This window comes from Carcharodon carcharias, chromosome 9 (genome assembly GCF_017639515.1).
Source record: "Carcharodon carcharias isolate sCarCar2 chromosome 9, sCarCar2.pri, whole genome shotgun sequence".
NCBI classification, from domain to species: Eukaryota; Metazoa; Chordata; class Chondrichthyes; order Lamniformes; family Lamnidae; genus Carcharodon; species Carcharodon carcharias.
Window position 1 is genome coordinate 69,693,083 of NC_054475.1, and position 25,792 is coordinate 69,718,874.

Genomic DNA, 25,792 nt, shown 5'->3' on the forward strand with positions numbered 1-25,792 from the left:
CCACAAACATTCACTCCCTCCACCACTGACGCACAGTAGCAGCAGTGTGTACCATCTACAAGGTGCACAGCAGGAAATCACCAAGGCTCCTTAGAGAGCACCTTCCAAACCCACGACCACTACCATCCAGAAGGACAAGGGCAGTAGATAGGTGGGAAAACCACCACCTGGAGGTTCCCTTCCAAGTCACTCACCATCCTGACTTGGAAATATATCGCCGTTCCTTCATTGTTGCTGGGTCAAAATCCTGGAACTCTCTCCCTAACAGCACTGTGGGTGTAGCTACACCACATGGGCTGCAGAGGTTCAAGAAGGCAGCTCACCACCACCTTCGCAAGGGCAACTAGGGATGGGCAATAAATGCTGGCCCAGCCAGTGAAGCCCACATCATGTGAATGAATAATAATAAAAAAGAAAGATTATCAACCTGGAACATTAACTCTGTTTCTCTTTCCGCTGATGCGGTACAATCTGCTGAATATTCTTGGCATTTATGTTTTAATTTCAGATTTTCAGCATCTGCAGTATTTTGCTTTTGTGATACCAGATTTAATTGGGCAAGTTATTTGCGTAGGTATATCAGTATGAGTAGGAAAGTTATAGTAATAATAGTGGGAAACTTATTTTAAAATTGCACAAACTTGAAATCATATCCTTTGCAAGCTGTTATTAAAATATTGTCAATGACATTGACCCATTGCCCAGCTAACTTACACTTTCTACTTTTGGAACTTTCCCTTTTCCATTCTGCAAACATTCTTTTGATTTCTTAATTTTCTTTTTCAGTCCAGTTGCAGAAATGTCTGACCTGGGACACAGCACCTAAAACGACAAAATTGCTCATTTATCAGCAACATAATAATAGTAGAAGATTTCAAAGTTTATCTCTCAGAACATGACACCAATGTTGGAAGACCCACTAATATTGCCTCTATTTCAGCAACATTACCAAATCTGGCATTATATTAAACATATGGTACAGCTTGAAGATTTAGGTCCGTTGGTTCACTCAATGCTCTAAACAACTCCAAGCAGTTCTAGTGCTCCATAATATGGAAACAGAAAAGATACACATAGCCCTTGCTTTATTTGTCAGTTAGCATTTAGCATCTTGCAAAATGTCTCATTATTATTGTTTTGAGCACTAACATTACGCTCCTGGTGATCTAAAACAGTTTCAACATTTCCAACCAATTGTGTATATGTTGCCTAAGTAATTGCTGAAACCAAGTAATGATGTTTGGGTGTTACTATTATAAAAAAAATGTATAGCCCTCATAGTAACAATTTTACAATCGCAAGATTCACCATCTCAAACCTTTCATCACCGACTCAAATGAGGAAAGTTTATAAACATACGAGGCAACATAAACCATTAATTTTGCCACAGCATTCAAATTGCAACAATATTCTTTTCAAAACCCTATTATTACACAAAACTTACAACAGTCATTGCTCCCTCTTATCGAGGAGCTTGGAAACTGCCAGTGAATCTAGTATGTTCACTCACCCAACAAGCACATGGTCAGCTGGCAGTCCCAAAGAATTTAAATCTCCCCAATATTAATTTGCAAATGTAGACAAAGGTACAAATGATAATTAATACGAATAGAATACCCAGCAATGAGAGTGATTTGAAAGTCTCCTGTTAGAAAATGACCGGCACAAGGTTGGGAAGGATGAGATTCAGGTCAGACACAAGGTTTGACCGGAATGGATTCATTCAGGCATAGGTTTGGAAGATGAAATTCAGCATTGGTATAAGGGTTTGGGAAGGATGGTATTAAATCTTCCAATCCTCCTTAGATACAGGAGTAATGCCAGGGGACTGGAGAATTTCAAATGCTACATCTTTGTTCAAAAACGGGTGTATGGATAAAGCCAGCAACTATGGACCACCCAGTTTAACCTTGGTGTTGGCACAGCTTTTAGAAACCATAATCCAGGACAAAAGAAACAGTCACCTGGACAAGTGCAGATTAATTAAAGAAAGCCAGCATAGATTTGTTAAAGGCATAAGAGTTTAATTAACTTGACTGAGTTTTTTTTGATAAGTAACAGGGAGGGTTGATGATCGAGGGCAACTAAGGATGGGCAATAAATGCTGGCCCAGCCAGCGAAGCCCACATCCCGTGAATGAATAAAGAAAAGGTAATGTGGTTATGTAGTAGACATGGACCTCCGAAAGGCATTTGATAAAATGCCACATAACAGGTTTGTCAGCAAGGCAGAAGCCCATGAAGTGAAGGGGACATTGGCAGAACAAATACGAAGTTGGCTGAGGGACAAGAAACAGAGAATTGTGTGAACAGTTGTTTTTTGGACTGGAGGAAGACACGCAGGGGGGCTCCTGAGGCTCACTGCTTTTCTTGAAATACATTAAAGATGAACAAGATAACTTTGAAACTTGCAGATGACAAAACTTGAAGCATTGTGAATTATAAGGAGGGTAGTGATCGACTTCAAGAACATGTAAACAGCATGCTGTAACAGGTGAACATGTGGCAGATGAAGTTTACCACAAAGATAAATTTTAGGAGGAAGAATGAGGAGAATCAATATAAAGTAAAGGGTATACTTCTAAAGGTGGAACAGAAAGACCTGGGAGCATATGTGCACAAATTGTTTGGGGGGTGGGGGGTGGTGGTGGTGGGAGGTTGAAAAAGGATATGGGGTTTTGGACCAAATAGAGACCAAATAGTACAAAAGCAAAGAAGTAATGATGAACTTCTGTATAAGTCTGGTTCAGTCAGAATTTGTGTATTGCGTCCAATTCAGGGCGCCGCACTTTAGGAAGGCTTCTGAGAGGCTTCAGAAAAGATTCACTAGAATGGTTCCTGGATTGAGGAACTTGAGTTACATGGATTGATTGGAGAAGCTGGTGTTGTTTCCTTGGAGCTGAAAAGATCGGATAAAAGCATTCAAAATCATGAGGTGTCTAGACAGAGAGAAACTGTTCCTATTGGAAAAAGGGTCAAGAAGCAGAGGGCAGAGATTTGTGAATGGAAAAAGAACCAAAGGCGACATGAGGAAAACCCTTTTTAATCAGTGAGTGGTTATGCTCTGGAATGTACCACCAGAGAAGGTGGTGGAAGCAGATTCAACTGTAGCTTCCAAAAGGGAATCAATTAAGTACTTGAAGCGAAACAATTTGCAGGGATATAGGGAAGGGGCAGGGCAGCGGAAGTTAATTTATGCTTTCATGGGATGCGGGCATTGGGACATTGCTGGAAAGGTCAGCATTTATTGCCCATCCCTAACTACCCATGAACTGAATAGCTTGCTAGGCCATTTCAGAGAGCTGTGGGTCCTGAATCACATGTAAGGGCAGTGGATTTCCTTCCCTAAAGGACATTAATGAACCAGGTGGGTTTTTACAATAGATGATAGTTTCATGGTCACCATTACTGAGACTAGAATTTAAGGTTTTTTTTTAATTAATTGAATTCAAATTCCACAAGCTGCCATGGTGGGATTTTAACCCTTGTCCCCAGAGCATTAGCCTGCCTCTGGATTACTAGTCCAGTGACATTATCACTACAACACCATTTCCCCCTAAACGGATTGATCTTGCAGAGAACCAGAACAGACATGATGGGCTGAATGGTGACAGCACAAATGGAGGCCATTCTACGATTCTATAAGATTAGGTATGAGGTTGTGATAGGTGGGATCCACATCAGGTGCAAGGTCGGGTAGGATGGGATTTCAAATTAGGTGGGATTTTGATAGGACGGAATTTCAGGTCAGGCAAAAATTTGGGCTAGTTGGATACAGCTCAGGCTGGGTAGGATGAGATTAAGGATATCAGCGTATTCATTTCATTTGTTGGGCTTTTACACAGGATGTTCTTCAGAACGACAGTACATGATCCTAAGTAATGACATATTGCTTTTTCAGACTTATTCTGGCATTCAAATACTGAAGCGTTTGCAGCCGTCTTTAGCCAGGGATGCCGAGTGAATGATCCATTCCAGCCTCCTCCTGCAGTGCCCAGCATCACAGATGCCAGTCTTCAGCCAATTTGATTCATTCCACATGATATCAAGAAATGGCTGAAGGCACTGGATACTGACAACCTTCCGGCATTGGTACTGAAAACTTGTGTCCCAGAACTAGCTGTGCCCTTAGCCAAGCTGTTCCCATCCAGCTACAAAACTGGCATCTACTCTGCAATGTGCAAAATTGCTCAGGTATGACCTGTCCACAAAAATCAGGATAAATCCAACCCAACCAATGACCACTCTGACCATGCCTGTCAGGTGCGTTATAAAGCACCAATATAACCTCTGCATTTTCTTTGATCCCAACACTCTAACTGCATTTTGATACATTATATTGACAAGTAAAAATCTGTTAGTCTCAGGTCCCCAAACTCTTTCTTAACCATCTTCCATTCATTGTATATCTGTATTCATGGTTCCACTGTTCATTTGCCTTCCTAATTGCATTACCAATCTCAATCATTTGACAATTTGCTGAAGTATTATGAACAAAAAGGACAAATCAAACCCAGCCAACTACCACCAAATCAGTCTACACTCGATCATCAGCAAAGGGATGGAAGGGATCATCGACAATGCTATCAAGTGGCACTTACACTGCAATAACCTGTTCACTGATGCTCAGCTCGGGTTCTGCTAGGGCCACTCAGCTCAGATTCTGCTAGGGCCTCTCAGCTCCTGACCTCATCACAACTTTGGTCCAAACATAGACAAAAATGCTCAACTCCTGGGGTGAGGTGAGTGTGACTGCCCTTGACATCAAGGCGACATTTGACTGAGTGTGGCATCAAGGAGCCCTAGAAAAACTGAAGCGAATAGGAATCAGGGGTAAAACTCTCAGCTGGTTGAAGTCATATCTAACACAAAAGGAAGTTGGTTGTGGTTGTTGGAGATCAATCATTTCAGTTCCAGGACATCGCTGCAGGAGTTCCTCAGGAGAGTGTCCTCAGCCCAACCATCTTCAGCTGCTTCATCAGTGACCTTCCCTCCACTATAAGGTCAGAAGTGGGGATGTTCACTGATGATTACACAATGTTCAGCACCATTTGCGGTTCCTCTGACCTGAAACAGTCCGTGCCCACGTGCAGCTAAACCTGAACAATATTCGGGCTTGGGTTGATAAGTGGCAATTAACAGTCATGCCAAACAAGTGCCAGACAATGACCATCCCCAACAAGATGGTGCAGGAGAGAGGGCTTTAGATTTCTGGAACATTGGGACCGTTTCTGGAGGCAGTGGAACCTGTACAAGGCGGACGGGTTGCGCCTGAACCGGAATGGGACCAACAACCTGGCGGGAGATTTGCTCATGCTGGTGGGGAGGGTTTAAATTAACTTGGCAGGGGGATGAGATTCTGAGAGGAGGTTCAGCAGGGGGAAAATGCACAGCCAAAATTAGAAGAGAGAACAAGTGAGTCTGGCAGGCATAGAAATTATAGGCCAGTTAAGGCACAAGCGAGTTTGGCAAGGTTGGACAGTATTTATTTTAATGCAAGGAGTCTGATGAATATGGCAGATGAGTTGAGGCGACAAATCAACACATGGGAGTATGATGCCATTGCTGTCACAGAGACATGGTTGAGAGTGGGGCAGGATTGGCAGTTCAATATTCCAGGATAAAGGGTCTTCAAGCAAGGAAGGGAAGGAGGTAAAAGAAGAAGGGTATCGCAATATTGATCAAGGATTTCAACTTCCCCAACATTAACTGGGCTCGTCATAGTGTGATAGGTTTAGAGGGAGTGGAATTCTTAAAATGCATCCAGGAGAGCTTTATAAGTCAGTATGTAGAAGGTCCTACAAGAGAGTGGTGGGGGGGGTCCTGGACTTAATTTTAGGGAATGAAGCCAGGCAAGTGGCAGAGGTATCAGTGGGGAAACATTTTACAGATAGTGATCATAACTCCGTTAGATTCAAGGTTGTTATGGAAAAGGACAAGGATGGACCGGAAATCAGAGTTATAAACTGGGGGAAGGCCAATTTTAATAAGATCAGATATGATTTGGCCACAGTGGACTGGGAGCAGCTACTTTTAAGTAAATCTGCATCAGAGCAGTGGGACTCATTCAAAGAGGAAATAGGGAGAGTACAGGGCCAACATATTCCAGTAAAGATAAAGGGTGGGACCAACAAATCCAGGGAGCACTGGATGTCAAAGGAAATATAGGATTGGATAAAAAGAAAAAGGGAGGCTTATGGCAGATACCGAGGGCTCAAAACAGCGGAAGCCCTAGAGTAGTATAGGATGTGTAGGGGGGAAACTTGGGCATGAAAAAACATTGGCAGGTAAAAAAAGGAAAATCCAAAGTTATTTCACAAGTACATTAAGAGTAAGAGGATAATCAGGGAAAGAGTAGGGCCCATTAAGGACCATAGTGGTAATTTATGTGTGGAGCCGGAAGACATAGGTAGGGTTCTAAATGAATACTTTGCGTCAGTGTTCACAAGTGAGAAAGACGACATGGGTATGGAAATCAGGCAGAAGGACTGTCATATAATTAAAGAAACTAGCATAGAAAGGGAGGAGGTTCTAAGTGGTCTGACAGGCTTAAAAGTAGATAAATCTCCAGGCCCAGATGAAATGTCTCCCAGGCTGTTGATTGAAGCAAGGGAAGAGATAGCAGGGGTGCTGGCAATAATTTTCAATACCTCTCTGGCCACAGGAGAGGTGCCAGAGGACTGGAGGACAGCCAATGTGGTACCGTTATTCAAGAAGGGAGGAAGGGATAAACCAGGGAACCACAGGCCAATCAGTCTAACCTCAATGGTGGGGAAACTATTGGGAGCAATTCTGAGGGACAGAATTAATCTGCACTTGGACAGGCAGGGATTAATCAAAGACAGTCAGCATGGTTTGTTAAGGGGAGTCATGTCTGACCAATTTGATTGAATTTTTCAAAGAGATGACCAGATATGTAGATGAGGGCAATGCATTCGACGTAGTCTACTTGGACTTCAGCAAGGCTTTTGAAAAGGTCCCGCATGGGAGATTGATAATGAAGGTAAGAGCCTATGGGATCCAAGGCAATTTGGCAAATTGGATCCAGAATTGGCTGAGTGGCAAGAAGCAGAGGTTGATAGTTGAGGAGTGTTTTTGTGACTGGATGCCTGTGTCCAGTGGGGTTCCACAGAGATCGGTGTTGCGTCCCTTGCTATTAACAGTATGTGTAAATAATTTAGACTTGAATGTATGAGGGTTGATCAGTAAGTTCGCGGATGACACAAAAATTGGTGGGGTGGTAAATCATGAGGAGGATAGCCTTAGATTACAGGAGGATATAGACGGGCTGATCAGTGGCAAATGGAATTTAATCCGGATAAATCTGAGGTGAAGCACTTGGGCAGGACAAACAAGGTACTGGAATACACAATGAATGCTAGGACCCTGGGAAGTACCGAGGATCAGAGGGACCTTGGTGTGCCTGTCCACCGGTCCCTTAAGGTAGATAAGGTGGTTAAGAAGGCATATGGGATACTTGCCTTTATTAGCCAAGGCATAGAATATAAGAGCAGGGAGGTTATGCTGGAACTGTATAAAACGCTGGTTAGGCCACAGCTGGAGTATTGCATGCAGTTATGGAATCCGCATGATAAGAAGGATGTGATTGCACTAGCGAGAGTGCAGAGGAGATTTACCAGGATGTTGCCTGGGCTGGAGAGTTTTAGTTATATGGGGTTATTTTCCTTGGAGCAGACGAGATTGAGGGGGGTTATGATTGAGGTGTATAAGATTATGAGGGGCATAGATAGGGTAGACAGGAAAGAACTTTTCTCCTTGGTGGAGGGATCAATAACCGGGGGCATAGATTTAAGGTAAGGGGCAGGAGATTTAGAGGGGATGTGAGGAAGAATTTTTGCCCGGAGGGTGGTGGGAATCTGGAACTCTCTGCCTGAAAGGGTGGTAGAGGCAGGAACCCTCATAACATTTAAGAAGTATTTGGATGTGCACTTGCAATGCCTTGACATACAAGGCTATGGGCCTAATGCTGGAAAATGGGATCAGAATAGTTAATTACTTGTTTGACCGACGCACTCGATGGGCCAAAGGGCCTTTATCTGTGCTGCAGACCTCTATGACTCTAAGAATTTAACCACCTCTCCTTGACATTCAATGTCATTACCATCACTGAATCCCCCACTACCAACATCCTGGGGGTTACTATTGACCAGAAATGAACTAGACTAGGCATATGAATACTGTGGCTGCAAGAGCAGGTCAGTGGCTGGGAATTCTGCAGAGAATAACTCCTCTCCTGATTCCCCAAAGCCTGTCCACCATCTACAAGGCACAAGTCAGGAGTGTGATGGAATACTCTCCATTTGCCTAGCTGAGTGCAGCTCCAACACTCAAGAAGCTTAACACCAACCAGGGCAAAGCAGCTCATTTGACTGATACCCAATCCACCACCATAAACATTCACCTCTTCCACCACTAACGCAATAGCAGCAGTGTGTACCATCTACAAGATGCACTGTAGTAACTCACCAAGGGCCCTTCAACAGCACCCAAGGCCTCTATCACCCAGAAGGACAAGGGCAGCAGATGCATGGGAACACCACCACCTAAAAATTCCATCTCCCACCTCCCCAACCAAGTAACACACCATCCTGACTTCGAACTATATCCCTGTTCCTTCACGGTCACTGGGTCAAAATCTTGGAACTCTCTTCCTAACAGTACCATCGGTTTCCTTACCTCGTAAAGGGAGCAGCTGGAGTTCTTTTTCAGAAATGTTTTAGCTGCACAATCTTTCCAGCTCTCGACATCTGCAAACAGGGACTCAAGTTGAGGAAGTGGATCCAGACATACTGGGATTGTACGGCCTCGTGTTAAAAGCTCTACCAATGTTTCCACTGGGGGATGCTGGTCAGAACTCTAAAAACATATACAAAACACAAGATAATGTCCATACTGAACATGAAATGCTTCAAAAGTGGTCCACTTGTGAAATTCAGCCACACTTAAAATCACACTTGTAACACAGATTCAAAGCTGGGGCAGTATGCATGTATTTTGCATTTTAAAATCTATTTTATTAGATAATATTGCAGGATTTTTACTGATATTTTGCAGACTGATTCTACAACTGCTCTTTAATCAACGAAAGCAGTAAACAAATGACATTTATTATATAGACATCTATTTATTTGTAAATACCTAATAATTTTTAAACCTAAGAATACCTAGCAAGATGATATGCATGACTTAACCAGTTGGAGGCATTGGATGTTTAGCAGATGTAGAATGGAGTACAGTTGCTTTTGGTAGCACATGGAAATAGTCCTCAGTTTCCTAGACTTCTTTTAAGATCCTAGGATGAAGTCCATCCGGATCCGGGGATTTATCAGCCTGCAGCTCCAACAAGTGGCTACATACCACTTCCTGGTGATTACAATTTTTCTGAGTCCCTCCTTCCCTTCCAATTCCTGACTTACGGCTATTTCTGGGTGTTTGCTCTATAGTGAAGACTAATGCAAAATACTTATTCAATTTATCTGCCTGCTCCTTATTTTCCATTAGTAATTCCCCAGACTCACTTTCTATAGGACCAACGCACACTTTGTTAACTCTTTTCTTACTTAAATATCCGTAGAAACTCTTACTGTTTTCATACTTCTAGTTAGCTTTCTCTCATACTTTTCCCTCCTTATCAATCTTTCAGTCTTTCTTTGCTGTTCTGTATATTCTGACTAGTCTTCTGACCATGCCTGTGCAATTTTATACTTTTTCTTCAGTTCTGATACTATCTTTAAATTTTTTGATGGCTCCGGTCCTTGGAATTTTTCTCTCTCGTTGGAATGTATCTATTCTTGGTATTTTGTAATAACCCTTATGACAAGTGAAAACTAAATTGAATACGGAAGGTTTAGAGGAGAGGTGAAGAAGCGAATAAAAGAAACAAAGAGGGAGTCTGAAACGAGACTATCAGCTAATATAAGTGGGAATCCAGAAGTCTTCTATAGGCACATAAATAGAAAAAAGGGTGGTAAAAGAGCCAATTAGGGATCAAAAAGCAGGACAAATCCAACCCAGCCAATTACCGCCCCATCAGTCTACTCTCGATCATCAGTAAAGTAATGGAAGGGATCATCAACAGTGCTATCAAGCAGCACTTGCTGAACAATAACCTGCTCGCTGAAGCCCAGTTTGGGTTCCACCAGGGCCATTCAGCTCCTGATCTCATTAAAGCCTTGGTTCAAACAAAGGAGCTGAACTCCCAATGTGAGGTGAGCGTGACTGCCCTTGACATCAAGGTTGCATTTGACCAAATGTGGCATCAAGGAGCCCTAGCAAAACTGAAGTCAATGGGAATCAGGGGGACAGCTCTCCACTGGTTGGAGTCATACCTAGCACAAAGGTTATGGTTGTTGGGGGTCAGCCATCTCAGCTCCAGGACATCACTGCAGGAGTTCCTCAAGATCGTGTCCTCGGCCTAACCATCTTCAGCTGCTTCATCAATGACCTTCCTTCCATCAAAAATTCAGAAGTGGGGATGTTCGCTGATGATTGTGCAATGTTCAGCACCATTCGCGACTTCTCATATATTGAAGCAGTCCATGTCCAAGTGCAGGAAGACCTAGACAATATCCAGGCTTGGGCTGACAAGTGGCAAGAAAAGTTTGCGCCACAGATGTGCCAGGCAATGACCATCTCCAACAAGAGAGAATCTAACCATCGCCCCTTGATGTTCAAAGGCATTACCATCATTGAATCCCCCACTATCAAATATCCTAGAGGTTAGCATTGACCAGAAACTGAACTGGACTAGCTATATAAATACCATAGCTACAAGAGCAGATCAGAGCTTAGGGATCCTGAGTATGAAATCTCCTGACTCCCCAAAGCCTGTCCACAAGGCACAAGTCAGGAGTGTGATGGAATACTCCCAACTTGCCTGGATGAGTGCAGCTCCCACAACACTAAAGAAGCTTGACACTGTCCAGGACAAAGCAGCCCGCTTGATTGGCGCCACATCCACAAACATTCACTCCCTCCAAATTGACGCACAGTAGCAGCAGTGTGTATAATCTACAAGATGCACAGCAGGAATTCACCAAGGCTTCTTAGACAGCAATTTCCAAACCCACTGCCAATACCATCTATAAGGACAAGGGCAGCAAATAGATGGGAACATCACCACCTGGAAGTTCCCCTCCAAGTCAATAACCATCCTGACTTGGAAATATATTGATGTTCCTTCACTGTCACTGGGTCAAAATCCTGAAACTCCCTTTCTAACAGCACTGTGGTTGTACCAAACCACATGGACTGCAGTGGTTCAAGAAGACAGCTCACCACCACCACCTTCTCAAGGGCAACTAGGAATGGGTAATAAGCGCTGGTCTAGCCAGCAAAGCCCACATCCTGCTAATAAATAAAAAGGGAGATTTACACATGGAGGCAGAAGGCATAGCTGAGTGCTTTGCATCAGACTTTACAAAGGAAGATGCTACCCAAGCCATGGTAAAAGATAAGGTAATTGAGACACTAGGTGGATTTAAAATCAAAAAGGAGGTGGTATGGATAGGTTATCTCTACTTGTTGATAAGGCACCGGGACCGGATGAGATGCATGCTAGGATACTGAGGGAAGTGGGAGTGGAAATTGCAGAGGCACTGGCCATAATTTTTCCGTCTTCAGTAGGCTCAGGGGTGGTCCTAGAAGACTGGAGAATAGCAAATGTTACACCCTTGTTCAAAAAAAGTGTAAAGGTAAGCTTAACAACTACAGGCCAGTCAGTTTAACTTTGGTGGTGGGGAAATGTCTAGAAATAGTAATTTGGGACAAAATCAATAGTCACATGGACAAATGTGGGCTAATTAAGGAAAGCCAGCATGGATTTCTTCAGGAAAAATCATGCTTAACTAACTTGCTGGGTTTTTTTGAAGGGGTAACAGAGAAGGTTGGTGAGGACAATGCTGATGTGGTATAGATGGACTTACGAAAGGTGTTTGATACACTGCCACACAACAGACATATGGGCAAAATCATAGCTCATAGAATAAAAGGGGCAGTAGCAATATGAATACAGAATTGATTGAGCAATAGGAAACAGACAGTAGTGGTTAATCTATGTTTCTTGTACTGGAGGAAGGTCTGTACTGGAGTTCCCCAGGAGTCATGTTGGGACCCTTGCTCTTCCTGATATATATTGATGACCTAGACCTTGGTGTGCAGTGCATAAATTCAGAATTTGGGGATGATACAAAACTTGGAAGCATTGTGAACTGTGAGGAGGATAATGTAGAACTTCAAACGGACATAGACAAGTTGGTGGAATGGGCAAACAGGTGGCAGATGAAGTTCAATGCAGAAAAGTGTGAGGTGATTCATTTTGGCAGGAGGAACATGGAGAGAGAATATAAATTGAAGGGTACAACTTTAAAGGGAATGGAGTTGCAGAGGGACCTAGGTGTATATGTGCATAAATCATTGAAGATGGCAGGACAAGCTGGGAGAGCAATTAATAAACATAAAGTATATCTGGGCTTTATTAATAGAGGCAGAGAATACAACAGCAAGGTTATGTTGAATTTGCGTAAGTCACAAGTTCGGCCTCAGCTAGCGTATTGTGTCTACTTCTGGGCGCTGCACTTTAGAACGGATGTGAAGGCATTAGATGGGGTACAGAAAAGAATTACAAGAATGGCTCCAGGGATGAGAAACTTCAGTTATAAAAATAGATTGGAGAAGATCTGGCTGTTTTCCTTTGAGAAAAGAAGGTTGAGAGAAGATTTGATAGAGGTATTCAAAATCATGAGTGGTCTGGACAGAGTAGATAGAGATAAACTGTTCCCACTTGTTAAAGGATTGAGAATAACAGGGCACAAATTGTAAGTAATTAGTAAAAAGCAGCAAAAGCGATATGGGGAGAAATGTTTTTACACAGCATGTGGTTAGGGTTTGGAATATACTGCCTGAGCCTTGAAGCTTTCAAAAGGGAATTAAACTATTGTCTGAAAAGGGAGAAAGTGAAGGGTTACTGGAAGGAATGGTACTCTGTGAGTTGCTCATTCTGAGAGCCAGTGCAGACGCGGTGGGCTAAATGGCCTCCTTCTGTGCCATAACGATTCTGTGAAAATCCTGGCTGCAGGTTTGAAGACTTTTGCTCCGTAACTAGTCGCACCCTTAGCCAAGCTGTTCCAGTACAACTACAACTCGGGCACCTTCCTGACAATGTGCAGAACTGCCCAAGTATGTCTTGCCCACGTAAAGCAGGACAAATCCAATCCAATTATTGTCCCAGACTGTTCACAATTGTAAACCAAGAGATGGAAGACACCATCGACAGTGCTACAAGCGGCAATTAATCAGCAATAACCTGCTTACTGATGCTCAGTTTGGGTTCTGCCAGGTCCACTTAGTTCCAGAACTCATTACAGTCTTGGCCCAAACATAGACAAAAAAGCTGGATTCAAGAGGTGAGGTGAGTTACTTTCCTTGGCATTCATTTGATGTAGTGTGATATCTAGGAGCCCAAACAAAACAATGGTAATCAAGGGAAATCCCTACCCAACACAAAGGAAGATGGCTATGGTCGTTGGGGGCCAGTCACCTCAGTTCAAGAACATCGTTGCAGAGTCTCACAGGGTAATGTCCTAGGCCAAATCATCTTCAGTTGTTTCATCAATTACCTTCCCTCAAACATAAGGTCAAAAGTGAGGATGTATCGCTGATGATTTCAGTATGTGGTATCATTCACAACTCCTCAGATACTGAAATAGTCTGTGTCTAAATGTAATATCTCCAAATTTGCAGATGACACAAAGCTGGATGGGAGGTGAGCTGTGAGGAGGATGCTTCAGTGTGATTTGGACAAGCTGAGTGAGTGGGCAAATGCATGGCAGATGCAGTATAATGTGGGTAAATGTGAGGTTATTCACTTTGGTAGCAAAAACAGAAAGGCAGATTATTATCTGAATGGCTATAAATCGAAAGAGGAGAATCTGCAACGAGACCTCAGTGCCCTCGTACACCAGTCGCTGAAGGTAAGCATGCAGGTGCAACAAGGCAATAAAGCAGGCAAATGGTATGTTGGCCTTCATAGCAAGAGGATTCGAGTGCAGGAGCAGGGGTGTCTTGCTGCAATTATACAGGGCGTTGGTGAGACCACACCTGGAATATTGTGTGCAGTTTTGGTCTCCTTAACTGAGGAAGGGTGTTCTTGCTATAGAGGAAGTGCAGCGAAGGTTTACCAGACTGATTCCTGGGATGGCAGGACTGATATATGAGGAGCGATTGAGTCGGTTAGGATTATATTTGCTGGAGTTCAGAAGAATGAGGTAGGATCTCATAAACCTATAAAATTCTAATGACTAGACAGGGTAGATGCAGGAAGGATGTTCCCGACAGTCGGTGGTTGGGTGGGGGGGGGGGGGGGGGTCCAGAACCAGGAATCACAGTCTGAGGATATGGGGTGGACCATTTAGGGCTGAGATGAGGAGAAATTTCTTCACCCAGAGAGTGGTGAGCCTGTGGAATTCGTTACCACAGAAAGTAGCTGAGGCCAAAACATTCTATGTTTTCAAGGAGGAGTTAGATATGGCTCTTGGGGCGAAAGGGATCAAAGAATATGGGGAGAAAGCGGGAGCAGGCTATCGAGTTGGATGATCAGCCATGATCATAATGAATGGCGGAGTAGGCTCGAAAGGCCTAATGGCCTACTCCTGCTCCTAGTTTCTATGTTTCTGTGTGTCGCATGCAGCAAGACCTGGGCAATGTTCAGGTTTGGGCTGATGAGTGGCAAGTAATATTCATGCCACATCAGTGCCAGGCAACAACCATCCCCATGAAGAGAGAATCTAGCTATCTTCCCTTGAGATTCAAAGGCATTACCATCAAGATCCTGGGGACTACCATTGATCAGAAATAGAGCTGAATCAGCTATTTAAATATTATGGTTTTAAGAATAAAACTTAGAATTTTGCAGCACCTAACTCACTTCTGATTCCCTAAAGCCTGTCCACCATCTACAAGGTACAAGTTAGGAGTGTAATGGAAAGCTCTCCATTTGCTTGACCAGCACCATTTTCTTAAGGGTTCACCACCTTCACCAATGCCACACAGTGGCAGCCATGTGCACCACCTACAAGATGCACTGCAGAAACTCACCAAGGCTCCTGCCATAACACTTGCCAAACCTATCACCTCTACTACCCAGAAAGACAAGGGCAGCAGACCCATGGAAAGACTACCACTTGAAAATTCCACCCAGCTCCACTGCCCCCCACCCTGCCTGCCAAGTCACACACCATCCTGATTGGAACTATATCGTCGTTCCTTCACTGTCATTGGGTTAACATTCTGAAAATCTCTCTAACAGCACTACGGGTGGACCTACACCACATGGACTGCAGCAGTTCAAGACAGCGGCTCACCATCACCTTCTCAAGGGATTAGGGATGGGCAATAAAGGTTGGCCTTACCAGTGACACCCACAGCCCAAGAAAAAATAAAGAAAAATCTATACTTACAAGAGGCCACCGGAATCAAATAAAATTGGATCATAACATTACCCTAATAGCCAGATAACTCTTTGTCCATTTTTATCACCCAACCTTTATATCAAGCATTCTCTAGCTAGGTTTGGCACTGGCCTGATGCAAGGAAAACCTCCCCTTACAATACGGAACTCAGAAGAGTATCCCCTAATTTTTTTCAATTTCCACTCTAAAGTCAGATTGCCAATTCAGCACGAAATTGTAGACATCCAAGCCAATTACCAGTATCAAGGGCTCTTTTGTTTCATCAGTCTAAATTAGTCTTAAAACCATTGATCTTTACATTTCAAGTGTAGAATCTTGGTCTTAACTGGAAGAAATTACAAAACAGCTTCTAAAAAGAAATAGGAAAGGGGAAAAGCATACTAGAGAAGAAGGTGATTAACCTGCCAAGTGCAAAAGACCAGAATTAGGAGAGCGCAGAAATCTCAATTTGTAAGAAGAAATAAGAGCAGAGCTAGATGATCCAGCTCCTTGAGCCTACTCCACCATTCAATATGCTCATACAATGGTTACAGCAAAGGAGGAGGCCACTCAGCCCATCATGTCCATGCCAGTTTTCTGCAAGAGCAACTCAACTTGTCCGACTCCCTCGCCTTTACCCCATAGCTCTGCAAATTTTCTCTCTTCAGATGACTGTTCAGTTCTCTTTTAAAAACCATGATGGAACCTGCTTCCATCATACCTTCAGGCAGTGCTTTCCAGATCCTAAACATTTGTTGCAGAAAGGATTTAAGAACATAAGAAGTAGGAGGAGTAGGCCATTCAGTCCTTCCAGCCTGCTCCAGCATTAAATGAGATCATGGCTCATCTTCTACTTCAACATTATTTCTCTGCACTATCCCCGTATCCCTCGATGTTTTAATATGTAGAAATCTATTGATCTCAGTCTTGAGCACTCAGTAACTGAGCCTCCACAGCCCTCTGGGGCAGAGGTTCACTACCCTTTGCGTGAAATTTCTCATCTCAGTCCTAAATGGCCTGCCCCTTATTGATACTGTGTCCCTGGTTCTAGATTTGGTTCTAGATTCCCCCAGCCAAGGGAAACATTCTCTCTTCTGCACTGTGATTCTGTGATTTACTCCTATACGCAAATCCTCTTGTAATGAACCACTTGCATTCTTAATTGCTTGGTGTATCTGTGTGTTAGCTTTCAGTGACTCATGGCCAAGGGTACTCAAGTCCTTTTGAAGTTCAACAATTCCCAGCCTCTCAGCATTTAAGAAATGTGCTGGCCGGAATTTTCCATGCCCTTTGAAATCGGGCATCATGGCAGACGTGAGTGGACGATACGGCGGGAAGGTCAAAAATCGATTTCATGACATTGTGAAACCAGGTTGCGATCGTCTGCTCTGTCCGTCAATGGCGGGCCACCTCTCTTGCCGCCAGGTGTCAAGAACTCATTTTAATACATCTGCATATCATTATAAGCCCTGCTCACCAGAATCATCCACCCCACACTGGATCATCTAGGCATTTTTTCACAACTGAACATAAGCGGCGTGCACCTGGCGAGCTGCACTTCACTCGTGACTTTGAGGCTTGTTTGCCTACCTTGCTTCAGGCAACACTAGCAGTCATCAGCGTCAGGCTTCACAGGCAGCACCACATCACTTTATTGCAGGCTCACAGGCAGGTCTCTACTTATGAGACAAGCCGTAAGGCTTTTCAACATCTATATGGCTATGGCTTGCAAGAGAAGAGGCCGCAGGGCTCAGGCGTTACTGGGGTAGGATGATACCCCAGGGTGTGTGTGGGGACACATGTTGCTCTGGGCAAGTGGCCTCAAGAGGATAAGGACTGAGGAGGCAGTCTCCAGAGGAAATGAGGCCTGATGGAGATGTGAGGGTGTGTGTGAGAGAGTGAGTAATGATGTCCCTTGAACTAACAGTGAATGTGATGCCAGTGAATGTGTGATGGGCCTGTGAGTACGAGAGTTTAGAGTGATGAGATGGTTACCTTATCCTGGCAGTAGGATGAGATCAATCATCCTCTTTCTGCACTGGATGGTGAATCTCTTCTATGCAGCATTGGCACTGACCACCACTACCACTGCCTCCCAAGCCTGAGTGGTGACACTGATAGGCCTTCTACAGCCAGAGTTGGGGTAGAGGACATTGTGACGGGTTATAACGGTGTCCAGAAGGCGTGCCAGGGATACGTAACTCAGTCGGGGGCTGCAGTCTTCTGTGCAGCAGTCCCGGGTTGGAAGCATAGAGGTGACGATGTGGGGGGGTGAATTGGAGGTCACCCGCCAGCGAAATGGTGTATTTCCTGGGAATGCATGATTAACGAGACAGGATTGGGATGATACGGCTCAAAAACCCACCATTGCAGCCAGCGGGTAAAATGTCCTTTCTCCAGCCCACTATTGCGCTTAATGCAAATCTTGGACGATTCTGCCTACTGTATTTCCGTTTTGCCTACAAAGTGGATGACCTCACATTTCTCTACATTATATTCCATCTGCCAAATTTTTGCCCACTCACTTAGCCTCTCTAAATTCTCTTTGCATCCTCCTTACAACTTCCACTTAGTTTTGTGTCACGTGAAGACTTGGAAATATTACATTTAATGCCCACATCCCAATTATTGCTATTGATTGTGAATAGCTGGAACCCAAGCAGCGATCCATGCGGTACCCCCTAGTCACAGCCTACCAACCTGCAAATGATCCATTTACTCCTACTCTGTTTTCAGACTGTTAACCAGTTCTGAATCTTTGCCAATATATCCCAATCCCATGTGCTCTAATCTTGTGTGGGACCTTATCAAAAGCATTCTGAAAATCTAAATATACAATACAGCTACCCCTATTCTGACCTATTCTGCTAGTTACATCCTCAAAAAGCTCCAACTGGTTTGCCAAACATGATTCCTCTTTCATAATCCCATGTTGACTTGGCCAAATCTTACTATTATTTTCTAATTATCCTGTTATCACATCCTTGATTATAGATTCTAACATTTTCCCTACTACTCAGGCTAACAGGTCTTTAGTTCCCCCATTTCTCTCTCCCTCCTTTCTTAAAATAGTGGGGTCTCATTTGCCACCTTCAAATATCCAGGAACCATTCCAGAGTCTATGTAATTTGAAAGATGACCACCAATGCATCTACTATCTCTACAGCCATCTCTTTCCACACTCTGGGATGTACATCGTTTACCTACTTTAAGCCCCATTAATTTCTCTAATACTTTTTTAAAAACAAACATTAATATCTTGCGGTCTCCTCTACATTGGAGAGACCAAACGAAAACTGGGCGACCGCTTTGCAGAACACCTGCGGTCTGTCCGCAAGAATGTCCCAAACCTCCCTGTCGCTTGCCATTTTAACACTCCACCCTGCTCTCTTGCCCACATGTCTGTCCTTGGCTTGCTGCACTGTTCCAGTGAAGCCCAATGCAAACTGGAGGAACAGCACCTCATCTTCCGACATGGCACTTTACAGCCTTCCGGACTGAATATTGAATTCAACAACTTTAGGTCTTGAACTCCCTCTTCCATCCCCACCCCTTTTCTGTTTCTTTCCCCTTCTTTTTGTTTTTTCCAATAAATTATATAGATTTTTCTTTTCCCACCTATTTCCATTATTTTAAAATATTTTTAAATCTTTTATGCTCCCCCCACCCCCACTAAAGCTATACTTTGAGTGCCCTACCATCTATTCTTAATTAGCACATTCGTTTAGATAATATCACCAACTTCAACACCTATGTGTTCTTTTGTCTGTGACATCTTTTGATGATCTGCTCCTATCACTGCTTGCTTGTCCCTACAACCACACCAGCCCCCTCCACTTCTCTCCCCCAACCCCCACACACCTTAAACCAGCTTATATTTCACCCCTTTCCTTGGATTCACCTAGTTCTGTTGAAGGGTCATGAGGACTCGAAACGTCAACTCTTTTCTTCTCTGCCGATGCTGCCAGACCTGCTGAGTTTTTCCAGGTAATTATGTTTTTGTTTTGAATATCTTGCAGTCTTCATTTATATCAGTACCTTGATTCTCCATTATTTCTGGGAGTTTTTAGTATTTTCCTCCATGAAGATGGACACACAGTTTTTAAAATTTCTTTGCCATTTCCTTATTCTCCATTATAAATTCTCCTTACTCAGTTTGTAATGGGCCCATATTTGTTTTTGCTAATCTTTTCCAATTTACATACCCATAAAAGCTTTTACAGTCCATTTTTGTTTCTCACGAGTTTACTCATATTCTATTTTCCCTCTCAAACTTTTCCTGAATCCTCCTTTGCAGAGTTATAAAATACTTCTAATCCTCGGGTTTACTGCTTTTTTGGTTACTTTATATGCCTCTTCCTTTGACCTAATCGTTCGCCACGAAAGTCGGTGCTGCTATTTGTTCTTTTGCCAAAGCTTAAATTGGTACCCTTTGGTTCTTGATCCTTCCATCAACAGGACAGTTTCTCCCTATCTACTCTTCCAGACCCCTCATGATCTTGAGCACATCTATCAAATTTCATCTTAATTCTCTCCTCCAAGGAGAACAGCCCCAGCTTCTCGAATCTATCCAGGTAATTGAAGTTCCTCATCCCCGGTACCATTTCCTCTGCATCCTCTCTAATGTCTTTACATCCTATGTTAAGTGTGTTGGCCAAAACTCAACACAATATTCTAGTTGATGATGAACCAGTGTTTTATACAAGTTTATCATAAATTCCTTAGGGCCTACTCATGAAGCCCATATGCTTTTTTAGCCAGTCTCTTAACTTGTCCTGTCAACTTCAATAATGTGCGCTTATATGCCCCCAGATCTTTCTGCTCTTGCACCCCCTTTGAATTGCACCTTTAGTTTTATAGTGCCTCTCCTCGTTCCTCTACTAAAGTGAATCACTTCATACTTCTCTGCATTAAATTTCATCTGCCACTTGTCTGCCCAGTAAACCAGCCTAAGTCCTCTTGGAGTTTTATCACTATCTGCCTCACGGTTCGCAATATTTCCAAGTTTTGTGTCATTCGGAAATTTTGAAATTGATCAGGAAAAGCAGGGTTACAACACTGACTCCCCTGTAAACCTTCCTCCAGCCCCAAAAACAACCATTCACCACTACACTCAGCCAATTCTGCATCCATGCTGCTACTCCACTTTCACAACCACTCTCCATACCCTTCGATTGTCTGAGGGGCTAAAAATTTCAGTCTTAAATATATTAAGTGATCAGACATCCACACCCTTCTGGAACAGATGACTCCAAAGATTCACAACGATGAGTGAAAAAATCTTCTCCTCAACTCAGTCCTGAGCTCTTATCCAAAGACTGTGCCCCCATGATTTTAGATTCCTTGGGCAGGGGAAACAAGTTCACAGTGACTAGCCTGTTAAGACCCTTCAGAGTCTTGTATGTTTCAATTAGATCACCTCTTGTTCTTCCAAAACCCAGAGAATATAGGTCCAATTTACTCAGCCTCTCAACACAGGAGCCAATCTAATGAACCTTCGCTGTACTGCCTCCGAGGCAAGTGTATCCTTCTTTGATTATGGAGATTAAAACTGCACACAGTTCTCCAGGTGTGGTTTCACCAATTCCTGTACAATTTTAACAAGACCTCCTTATTCTTGCACTCTAATCCCCTTCCAATAAAGGCCAGGATGCAATTTGCCTTGCCTTGCCCTAATTGCTTGCTGTACTTGCATGCTAACTTTGCGTTCCTTGTACAAGTACACCCAAGTCTCTCTGAACATCAACATTGAGAAGTTTCACACTTTTTAAAAGACATACTGATTATATCATCAAAAGATGTGATCATATTCTATGGTGGAACAGGTTCTCTATGACTCTATGTATGGTCTACAGTGTTCCTGATCCTGTTTCTTATGTTCTTACAAACTAAGATTTCTATATGCCTCCAGTTCTGACCTCTTGCATGTTACAGGACAGTTAGTTCCTTCATTGGTAAGTTTTCCCCCTTCCCTATCCTATTTCTTTTTAAAGTTAGTTGTTTGCAGTTTCTTCACATTTTCCCACATTATACTCCATCTATTACCTCACCCACTCACTTAACTGTATATTTCTTTGCAGCCTCCTCACATTCCAACCTAGCTTTGTATCGTCAGCATACTTGGATACATCTCTGTACCTTGATATAAATCTTTAATTATAGATTATAAAGAGTTGAGACACCAGCACTGAGCTTTGCGGCACCACAGCCTGCCAACTTGAAAATGTCTCGTTTATCCCTACTCTGCGTCCTGTCTTTCAACCAATCCTCCATCAATGCCAATATATTTCTCCCAATTCCATGAGGCACTTATCTTGTGTGTTAAGCTTTATCAAGTGTCTTTTGGAAATCCAAGTATGCTAAAGCTACAGGCTTTCCCTTTATCAACCCTACTGGTTACATCCTTAAGAGACTAATAAATTTGTCAAGCATAATTTCCCCTTTGTAAAACCATGATCTATCTGATCATACCATGATTTTCTATGTGTATTAAGACGTCCATAATAATAGATTCCAGCATTTTCCCCATGGATCGATGGCCTATACCTTCTCATTTTCTCTCTCCCTCTTTTCTTGAATAACAGTGTTACATTTGCTAACTTCCAATCCGCTGGGGTAGTTCTATAATCTAGGGAATTTTAAAAAATCATAACCAGTACATTCACTGTCTCTGCAGCTATCTCTTTTAGAACCCTAGGAAGTAGGCCATGTGGTTCTGGGATTTGTCAGCTTTTAGTTCCTTAAGATTCTCCACTACTTTTCCTCTGATGATATTAATTACATCAAGCTCCTCACTCTTATTATTCCTTTTGTTACTCTGCAATTCTGCGACATAAATTGCGTCGTCTGCAGTGTAGACAGACACAAAGTATTAGGCTTTCACATCATTGAGGATGGGGATATTTGTGAAGCCACCTCCTCCTCCACTGAGTTGTTTAATTGTCCACCACCATTCACTACTGAATGTGGCAGGACTGCACAGCTTAAATCTGATCCGTTGGTTGTGGAATCGCTTAGCTCTATCACTTGCTGCTTATGCTGTTTGGCATGCAAGCAGTCCTGTGTTGTAGCCTCACCAGGTTGACACCTCATTATTAGGTATGCCTGGTGCTGCTCCTGACGTGCCCTCCTGCACTCTTCATTTAACCAGCACTGATCTCCTGGTTTGGTGGTAATGGTAGAGTGGGGTATTTGCTGGGCCATGAGGTTACAGATTGTGGTTGAGTACAATTCTGCTGCTGCTGATGGTCCACAGTGCCTCACAGTTGCCTAGTCTTGAGTTGTTAGATCTGTTCAAAATTTATCCTATTTAGCACACAAATGCCACACAACATGATGGAGGGTATCCTCAATGCGATGATGGGACTTGGTCTCTACAAGGACTGTATGGTGGTCATTCCTCCTGATACTGTCATGCACAGATGCTTCTGCAGCAGTCAGGTTGGTGAGGATGAGGCAAGTATTGTTTTTCCCTCTTGTTGGTTCCCTCATCACCTGTTGCATACCACAGATGTGACAGGATAGATGTAGATAGGATATTCCCCCTGGCTGGTGAGACTGGATAGGTGAGACAGTCTCAGAATAAGGACAGACCATTTCACATTGAGCTGACAAGCAAATTTTTCACTCAGACAGTGGAGAATCTTTGGAATTCTCTGCTCAAGAAGGCTGTGGAAGTTCAATGATTGAGCATGTTGAAGACAGAAATTGATAGATTTCTGGATACTAATGACATCATGGGAAAAGGGGATAATTGGTATAAAGTTAGATAATGAGCCATGATCTGTTCGAATTGCGCTGCAGGTTTGACGAGCCAAATGGTCTACTCCTGCTCCCACGTTCAGAACAGGAACAAGCAGACAGACGGAAAATGGATATTCAAAACTTAAAATCTTATTGTGAAGGCATTAAAATCAAGGTTTGGTTTACAGTATAAGATTCAAAGGACTGTGCAGATTGGCTTACGACTGAATGTGGATTATGACTGCAATGGATTATGTTGAAGCCAGATGTGGCAAATTGAAACTGAACATTTCAATACATCAATCATTATTTATGATGCTCAATTATAGTGTAAACAGCCGCTTTACATGCTCAGCTACAGCAGCATTTATTACTTTTTGTCCATCCATTAATGTTCAACAACTAACTATGGTCTTATCTGGCACAAAAATGTACATATATCTCTCATCAAAAAAAGTGTATAACACATTAAAGTTTATTTTCATTTTGATGTACTGTTGTCTAGTTTATAATTAACCTGAAAAATCTCCACTTCTTGAAGCCAGATTCTAGCCTTCTGTATAGCCTCCTTCAAAGCAAGGCCGTTGGGCAAATAAGCAGGAATAACTCTCCCTTCTTCCAAGGCAGCAGATAGGGTTGTCAAAGAGTGTGGAGGCCTGCAGGAATCAGAGACACTTGTTAAAAGAAACCCAAGAAATTCATGGTCCATTCTGGGCGTAATTACTTAACATTTAACAAAACGAAATAAAGCCTCCAATGCATACGTCACGTAGGGCCTATAAAGTCCAGGAAGAATGATCATAGAAATGCTTTTAAGTCCATTATAGCTGATGGAGTTTATTTTTCACAGAATCAGAGCATTGTTAAAGTGCGGAAGGAGGCCATTCAGCCCATTGTGTCTGCACTGGCTCTCTGAATGTGCAATTCACTTAGTCTATTCCCCCACCTTCTCCCTATACCCACGCACATTCTTCCTCTTCAGATAACAGTCTAATTCCGTTTTGAATGCTTCGATTTTTTAAAGTTGTTCTTGCTTTACTTTCTTTATGGACATAAATGTGAATTTATTCTATCAGCAGCATGTAATCATTTCTCTTAATGCACTGCTGCTAGTTCTTCTTTGCAAAACTGTTTTGTTGTGTTAATGTTTTGCTCAGTTGTCGCCAAGCCTCTTCCCCAGAGGCCACTCAAATAAACAAGCACCCAACCCACCCAGTCCCCTTCAATTTTTTAACCTCTTTAGTTTCTCCAAACTGCTTGGGTGATTCATACATAGTTGGAGTTTTTCACATGAAAATTGATAAATAGTTCTGTCTGCACTGTTCTAACTAACAAAGCAATATCACAGCATCAGGAAAGAGTTAGGGTTGGATTTTCATCAAGGAGGCTGATATTGGAAGTTGTGAATTTTCCTGACCCCATCTCCAACCTGGAGGAGCTCACCAACCCTATTTTCACGTTGTGAAGAATGGCACGGTCTGGAGACGACCCTGCTGCCCCTGGAGGCAGGCTCAAGGCAGCATGGAAGTGGACAGATGTGAGGGGCCAGCCTCTGTTACTGGTGCATTGACCCAGTTGTAATTATGACTATTAGACCTTGGCATTTCTGTCCATAGAACTCTGAAGGCGGAGGGGTGTGTTAGTGGGGTGGTGAAAAAGGCATCTGGGACACTTGCCTTTATCAATCAAGGCATAGATTACAAAAGTAGGGAGGTCATGTTGGAGTTGGATAGAACCTTGATGAGGCCACAGCTAGAGTACTGTGTGCAGTTCTGGTCGCCACATTTTAGGAAGGATGTGATTGCAGTGGAGGGGTTGCAGAGGAGATTCACCAGGATGTTGCCTGGGATGAAACATTTAAGTTTTGAAGAGAGGTTGGATAGACTTGGGTCGTTTTCGTTGGAGCAGAGAAGACTGAGGGGCGAGCTGATCGAGGTGTACAAGATTATGAGGGGCATGGACAGGGTGGATAGGGAGCAGCTGTTCCCCTTAGTTTAAGGGTCAGTCACAAGGAGGCATAAGTTCAAGGTGACGGGCAGGAGGTTTAGGGGGGGAATTTGAGGAAAACATTTTTACCCCGAGGGTGGTGACAGTCTGGAATGCGCTGCCTGGGAGCTTGGTGGAGGCAGGCTGCCTCACATCCTTTAAAAAGTACCTGGATGAGCACTTGGCACGTCATAACATTCAAGGCTATGGGTCAAGTGCTGGTAAATGGGATTAGGTAGGTAGGTCAGGTGCTTCTAACATGTCGGTGCAGACTCGATGGGCCAAAGGGCCTCTTCTGCACTCTGTGATTAGGCCCTCCAGCCCTTGCTCTTCATGTCCGCATACCCCCCCCGCCACCTTCTAGCCCTTACTCCTCATGTCTGCATATCCCCCTGCCCTCACCATGTGCTGTCCATTCCTCCTCATATCCATGTCCCCTCGCACCCTCTGTAACCCTTCCATTACCCCCACACATCCTCTTCTAACTCTTCCAGTATCCACTATGTACTAAACCAATGAGCCACTGACATGTTGGGCAAGTCTCTGAAGTGCTCCTGAAAGTGACATAAGCAAAAATGCTTTGAAAATCTAGTTCAG

General features: G+C 43.3%; 1 protein-coding gene across 2 annotated transcripts in view; it reads right to left on the minus strand.

The window, feature by feature from the left end:
• Positions 1-25,792, minus strand: part of kdm5ba (lysine (K)-specific demethylase 5Ba) — a 311,188-nt gene that overhangs the window by 43,363 nt on the left and 242,033 nt on the right. For both annotated transcript variants that reach the window (XM_041195103.1, XM_041195104.1), the window contains 3 exons: positions 23,727-23,865; positions 8,697-8,876; positions 715-822 (listed from right to left, as the gene is read on the minus strand). In XM_041195103.1, coding sequence (XP_041051037.1) covers positions 715-822; positions 8,697-8,876; positions 23,727-23,865 — 427 coding nt within the window. The remainder of the gene's footprint in view (positions 1-714; positions 823-8,696; positions 8,877-23,726; positions 23,866-25,792) is intronic.